A 7,563-nucleotide genomic window follows, 5' to 3' on the forward strand; every position below is an offset into this window, starting at 1 on the left:
TGATAGAGACAACAAGCAAGAACTGCTGACACTTAAAGGACTATTTATTAAACAGTCACTGAACCATTGAACAAGGGTCAAACAGATCAAAGCAGGCTGGATGCATTTTCCTCATATTTCCGTAATAGATTAATTCCTGTGATTGTCAGCTCCATCTAGTGGCCAAAATGCGGTATGTTTTCTCATTGAGGTAGTTCAGAAAACAATGCAGCATTTTGGCCACTAGATGGAGCTGATGATCATAGGGAATAATCTATTATGGAAAGTACAGAGAATTTTCGTCCAGTCTGCATGATTGTGTGTGACATTTATCAAGCGAACATTTACTAAATAGACTAGATAATAATAATAGAATATTATTATTCATGATTTATATAGCACCAACAGTTTATGCAGTACATTACAATGTATAGGGGGACACAATTACAGTACAGTTCAATACAAAAAGTACAGGAGGACCCTGCTCATAGAGCTTACATTCTAAAGGGAGGGGGTGGTGGTACAAAAGGTAATAGATGCAGAGAGTGATTTAAAAGGGGGGTGGCTCGGGGACAGTTGTTGGGTGGGTGTGGGATAGGCATCCCTGAATAAATGAGTTTTCAGGGATCTCCTAAAGGTGGACAAGTTAGGGGCTGATCGGATATACTCGGGCAGGGAATTCCAGAGGATGGGAGAGGCCCTGGAGAAGTCTTGAAGGTGAGCATGGGGGGAGGTAACAAGGGAGCTAGAAAGCAGGAGGTCCTGGGAGGAGCGGAGAGGACAATTTGGGCGATATGTGCAGATGAGGTTGGTGATATAGATAGGGGCGATGTTGTGAATGGCCTTATATGTTATGGTTAGCATTTTGAATTATGCATATTAATTTTATTACTAAATATTAATATAAATAATTATTAATATGATTATAATAAATATATTATATATATTATAATATAATTAATAAAATATATTAATTATTAATAAATATATATTTTATATATATATATATATATATATATATATATATATATATATATATATATATATATATATATATATATAGCAATTGTTCAATTGTTTATGGTAAACGGTATTTAGTAAAGTGAGTGTCATCCAGTTGGGGTTTGCTTTTACTTTAATCTTGTTTTCTTTCTTTCTTTTGCTATAGGGAGCGATTTATAAAAATTTCACATATCGGGGAACATTCGCCTCTCTGGACTTGTCCGGATCCAAACATTTGCTGGCAGCATTGTCTGACTCCAGTCTTTGGTCACATTAGGGATCATGGATGATAACTTCCCCTTTGTCTTTCTGGAGATTATATTGGCCCTGGGCATAGTCTCTTTGAATGTGCTGGTATGTGCCACCGTCTACCTGCACAAGGAATTGCGGACAATCACCAACTTCCTGATCGTCAGCTTAGCGGCTGCTGACATCGGGGTGGGAGCCCTGGCCATTCCTTTCTCCGTAGTGCTGAGCATGGAATACATTCTTTGCTTTTACACTTGTATTTTCATCACCTGCTTCCCGCTGGTCACTACGCAGTTCTCCATCCTGCTCCTGCTGCTCATCGCGGTCAACGCCCACCTCAAAATCCGCCTTCCAAACAGGTAAGAGGGAAATTGAGCCATGCAGAAACTGTACAGATAAATAACTTATTTGCTGTCAGAGAATTTTTTATTTTTTACACACATGTGTTTAGGGCTAAAGATTAGTTACGCTCAGGCATGTATTGGCCATCGGGACTACCGGGAGTTTCCCGGTGGGCCGATGGCTCAGTGGGCCACTCTGATGTAAGGGGGCTGGTGATGGGACACTCTGATGTAAGGGGGCTGGTGATGGGACACTCTGATGTAAGGGGGCTGGTGATGGGACACTGATGTAAGGGGCTGCTGATGGGACACTCTGATGTAAGGGGGCTGCTGATGGGACACTCTGATGTAAGGGGGCTGCTGATGGGACACTCTGATGTAAGGGGGCTGGTAATGGGACACTCTGATGTAAGCGGTGGTGATGGGACACTCTGATGTAAGGGGTGGTGATGGGACACTCTGATGTAAGGGGGCTGCTCATGGGACACTCTGACGTAAGAGGGTGCTGATGGGACACTCCGATGTAAGGGGGCTGGTAATGGGACACTCTGATGTAAGGGGGTGCTGATGAGACACTCTGATGTAAGGGAGTGCTGATGGGACACTCTGATGTAAGGGGGTGCTGATGGGACACTCTGATGTAAGGGGGTGCTGATGGGACACTCTGATGTAAGGGGGTGCTGATGGGACACTCTGATGTAAGGGGGTGCTGATGGGACACTCTGATGTAAGGGTGTGCTGATGGGACACTCTGATGTAAGGGAGTGCTGATGGGACACTCTGATGTAAGGGGGTGCTGATGGGACACTCTGATGTAAGGGGGTGCTGATGGGACACTCTGATGTAAGGGGGTGCTGATGGGACACTCTGATGTAAGGGGGTGCTGATGGGACACTCTGATGTAAGGGTGTGCTGATGGGACACTCTGATGTAAGGGAGTGCTGATGGGACACTCTGATGTAAGGGGGTGCTGATGGGACACTCTGATGTAAGGGGGTGATGTGGTACTCTGATGTAAGGGAGTGCTGATGGGACACTCAAAATGTAAGTGGGCTGGTCTGGATGAAGTCCAGGGCCAAATTTCTGTCCCAGTCCAGCCCTGGTTACGCTCCCAAACAGTATATATTTTCTGAAAGCAAAGACCCCAGAGAATAAAATGGTTGTAGTTATAATTTGTATGTCACATGATACGTGATTTGTTATCCAGTTATTTTTGGAAAAATGTAAAAGATAAGGTTGCGCCGAGTAAATAGATACCAAACATGCCAAGACTTATTGTCTTATATGTTTAGGAAAGACACATAGGCACAGCTATGTTTTTCTGTGTATTTATGTCGGGGGTGGGGGCTTTACATTTTTTTTTTTTCCTTTAAGTGCGTGGGTGTACAGCAATCAGGTCCATCTGAAACCTGACAGCCAGCTTGTGGTTGCTGTATGTCGGTGGCAGTGGCAGAGTTAAAGGGACAGTCCACCGTAAATTAATATTTCAGTGTTTGGTAGATTTAAGGGAGTTAAAACACATGATAGATTTTTATTTCCCAGGAACTAAATTGCTGGCTTTACCATTACAGAAGGCTGTAGTAAATAGAGATAACTCCGCTCTCCCAACCAGCCAGCTTAATCTATGTGTAAGAATAGGCCTCAGCTTACATGTTTCCACCCAAGAAACCACCCTCAAGGGTTTCGCTATGCTCACAGGTGGGCAGGGCGAAACGCATTGGAGGGGGCAATGGTTTCTTGGTGAAGACATGTAGGCTGAAGCCGATCCTTATACACAGGTTATGCTGGCTGGTTGGGAGAGCGGTGTTTTCTCTATTCACTACATACAGACAGCCTGCACCCCTTCACCTGCAGATCATGGAAATTTGAGCAGCGTTCCAAGCTTAGTCTAACATTACAAGAGGCTCCCACTCTCCATGCTTTATTTGTTTTACTTTAGTTCATATTAGGAAAATGTAACTGGAGGAGCTGGGACACACACAGTTGGCAGGAACATCTTCCAACAGAAATTACCCAATTTGCATCTAATTCTGCCTATTTCTTTCTTAGTTTAGAATTATGGTAGGGAGTTCTCATTGTTGGGTTAGAAAGACATAAAGGAAGCCATGGATTGACTTAGCTAACCAGGCTGAAACGTTAACAATAATATATTACCAAAAGTATTGGGACACCTGTCTTTACGCGTTTTAATAGCATCCCAGTTATAGTCCGTAGGGTTCAATATGGAGTCGGCCCACCCTTTGCAGCTATAACAGCTTAAACTCTTCTGGGAAGGCTGTCCACAAGGTTTAGGAGTGTGTCTATGGGAATGTTTGACCATTCTTCCAGAAGTGCATTTATGAGGTCAGGCACTGATGTTGGACAAGAAGGCCTGGCTATTATTGAATCCTCTGGACTAAGACTGAGTTGCCAATAAAGTTCATGTAAAGGCAGGTGTCACAATACTTTTGGTAATATGGTGTATATTACTTTGGGGAGGACTGACCCTTTAAAACCTTATGCACATGGATGTTTTGAGGCTCTAGCTTAGGGGTGCCCAACCTTTTGAAGAGCAAGGGCCACTTAAGCGACTTGGTAACAATGAGCGGAGTGGGTGGACGGCATGTCTGTGTCTACTCTGCATTTTGAGAGTGGACACGGATGCAGCCCATGATACTTTTTAGCGGATCGTATTGGAGGTAGAACACAAGTCACTTTATGTCTGCCGCTACTTAGAAATGAATGGAGGGTCCAATTGGTCGGACTGTCGGACTGACCATGTGAAAGGGGTCCAAGGCTGCTTTCACACTGATGTAGTGCGGTTTACCCGCACCACGTGTGCAACTCAGTGTACCTTTGGCTTTCCTTCCGTTTGCAATAGACTTCTATTATATTCTGCAGGTTTGGTGCACTTTCAGAAAGCTCACCAAACTCGCAGGTAATAATAGAAGTCTATGGCTCAGTACAGGTACCCTGCAGGTAAATTTCTCTGCACCTGCGGATCAGTTTGAAAGCAGCCCAGTAACCACTGCAGAAAAGATATGCCCAAATCTACACTGTGATTTTAGTAATAAACTGACCTTTAATAACAGTATTCTTTCTATTATCTCCCAGAGCAGGAGGTCGAGGGCCACATCAGAGGGCTCCGCGGGCCACATGTGGCCCCTGGGCCACTGGTTGGGCACCCCTGCTCTAGCTTAAAATGCTGGCATTTTTCCATGTCAAGGAAGCTGCAGGTGACGTGTATAGCTGGCCATATCAATAAATAGCTGTACATCGCCGTCCATTAAAAATAAAGGAAAGATGCCAGAAAAATCAAAACAAATTTGAAGGCGGGTGCAGTCTATTATCTCCACTGCAGCGGCATCGCAGAGGTAGAGGGAGTCAAGAGGAGCCTGGTTCCTCTATGGTTTGCTGTGTCACAGGAGCAGCTATCCGATTGGATGATGGCATCCTGTGACTCTGGTAGCCATCTTGGGACAGACAGTGTCTATTTAAAGTGGAGGTCCACCCTAAAGTGGACCTTCCGCTCATTGGAACCCTCCCCCCCTCCGGCGTCACAATTGGCACCTTTTAGAGGGGAGGGGGGTGCAGGTACCTGTACAGTACAGGTATCTGCATCCACTGTGTAGTGTAGGGACACTCCATCTTACCTGGAGACCTCCTCACTTGGGTACAGACCAATGCTGTCGGCACCTGTGACCATCTGCCACTGCCTCCTTGCTGTTACATGTGCTCCCAGTTGGGTTGACTTCCCATTGAGCTTGTTGTGTATTGCTAAACTTCAATAACAATATATTCCTGATTCTTTGCACCTGGAGTGTTTTCTGCTGCTACAACTACCTACTAATTCATAGTTAGAAAAATGGCCACTCAACCCTATGAATTTTATGTGGGTAACATGTGTAAGATGGCCTCAGCCTTGCACCACTCCACAAGCCACGCCCTCTGACATGTTTTTGCCCCACCCACCGGGGGGGCTTAGTTATTGAGGGCCTCTATGACTAAGCCCTGGTGGGTGGGGCGAATAACCTCAGAGGGCTTGGCTTGTGGAGTGGTGCAGGGCTGAGGCCATCTTACACGCTAACCACATAGACTGGATAGGGTTGAGTTGCGATTTCTCTAACGCCACGTACACACGATCGGAATTTCGGCCAGCAAAAGACCGATGAGAACTTTTCATCATAAAAATGCGACCGTGTGTATGCTCCATCCGAATTTAGCTAGCCGAATTCCCCACCGGCAAAAATTTGAGAGCATGTTCTCAATTTTCCCGATGGAAAAACTTTCTATCAGAAATTCTAATCGTCTGTAGCAATTCCAACGCGCAAAATTCCGACACATGCTCGGAAACAATTCGACGCATGCTCAGAAGCATTGAACTTCATCTTTTCGGCTTGTCGTAGTGTTGTACGTCGCCACGTTCTTGATGTTCGGAATTTGGTGTGACTGTGTGTAGGCAACACAAGCTTGAGCGGAATTCTGACGGAAAACCATCAGAGCTTTTTCCGACCGTAATTTCGATCGCGCGTACGCGGCATAAGGCTCAGTTCACATATATGCGAGTCGGATGCAGCTTGAAGCGCATAGATTTTGCATAACATGTGAACCAGACTGGTTTTCAATGGAGCCAGCTCACATATGCAGGCCGGGTGCGATACAAATTAAAAAAAAGGGTCCTGTGTGTTTTTCAGTTTGGTTCAGGTGCGATTTAAGTGTCAAATTCACATCTGAACCACTGAATGGAAACCACACAGGACTCTGCATCGAAACCAGGCCAGCATATTTGTGAACCAAGCCTAAGTATGCTACACACTATTGGATGGTGATATTTTCAGCCAGCATTCCTGAGTACCAGTGGGTCTATATACACTCTCCTCCTTTGCTTAGCTACCCACAAATTTAGATACCTATCTGTAGGACTGGTAAATTGCACTATATTATAGTTTTGTTTTTCTTAAGTCAGATAGAGTTTAAGTTGTTCTTAGCGTTTGATCACTGTTCATATATTATTTTGCAGCTACATGGTGTATGTGACCAACAGACGGTTAGCTCTTGCGGTGCTGCTGTGTCTCTTCCTCTCCTGTCTCATTGGTTTCTCCCCCATGATGGGTTGGAACCAGTTCCAGCAATATGTCAGCAGCAATCAAACTCACATAGCCTCTGAAAGGTCCATGGCTGGCTTTGAGAGATCCGTTGTGGCCTACTACTTGCCTCGCAGAGAAAGAGACCTCTCCAGGGCCTACTTCAGCCACCAGCAGGTCACCAGCAATAGCACTACGCGGGGAGACCACCTAGGCTGCTGCTCCCTCACCTCTGTGTTCACCCCCGAGTATCTTGTCTACTTTGTGTTCCTTGGATGTACTCTGTCACCTTTGCTCATCATGCTGGCTATTTATGCTGATATCTTTAGGGTGGTCCGCGGCCACCTGAGAGCCTCCAAAAAGTGGGAGACAAACATGGCCTGGACTATGTTGCTCTTAGTGGGCATGTTTTGCTTGTGTTGGATTCCAATCAATGCAATTAACAGTCTGAAGTTCCTTTGCCAATCGTGTTTTATTCCAGTGCCCCTCATACGCTTGGCTGTGCTCTTTTCACACATGAACTCCTTTGCCAACCCGCTCGTCTACGCCATGAGAAGGAGGAACTTTGGCGCTGCACTTAGATCCGTGTTGCTCAGAATTGTCCACTGCTGTCCCATACCTAAAGTGCTTTCTCGAAGACACAAGATCCACCCAGAGACTGGATGAGCGGGGCACATATTCTACAAGAGGGTTTTATAGAGAAAAGGGAATGGAAAAATAGGACAGTTGCTGAAGCTGGCCATAGATCTATTCCCAGACTCAAAAATTGTGATGGACTGTCTCGGTACTAATAACAAACAATGTAAATAATATAAGAAACATATTTATTACATATAAAAATGACATACAGGGTACATTAAAGCGGAGGTCCACCCTAAAGTGGACCTTCCGCTCATTGGAACCCTCCCCTCCTCCGGCGCCACAATTGG

At 45.2% G+C, this 7,563-nt stretch overlaps 1 protein-coding gene across 1 annotated transcript; it reads left to right on the forward strand.

Annotated features, from left to right (window-relative positions):
• The first annotated feature begins 1,263 nt into the window (after positions 1-1,263).
• LOC143932925 (adenosine receptor A2b-like) lies at positions 1,264-7,300 on the forward strand. Its single transcript, XM_077455863.1, has 2 exons — positions 1,264-1,589; positions 6,571-7,300. The coding sequence occupies exons 1-2, from the start codon at positions 1,264-1,266 to the stop codon at positions 7,298-7,300; spliced, it is 1,056 nt and encodes a 351-aa protein (XP_077311989.1).
• Positions 7,301-7,563: the final 263 nt, after the last annotated feature.

The sequence above is a fragment of the Lithobates pipiens genome, unplaced genomic scaffold, assembly GCF_037356315.1.
Source record: "Lithobates pipiens isolate NorthernLeopardFrog02 unplaced genomic scaffold, aLitPip1_a1.2 Scaffold_27, whole genome shotgun sequence".
In the NCBI taxonomy this organism is placed as follows: Eukaryota; Metazoa; Chordata; class Amphibia; order Anura; family Ranidae; genus Lithobates; species Lithobates pipiens.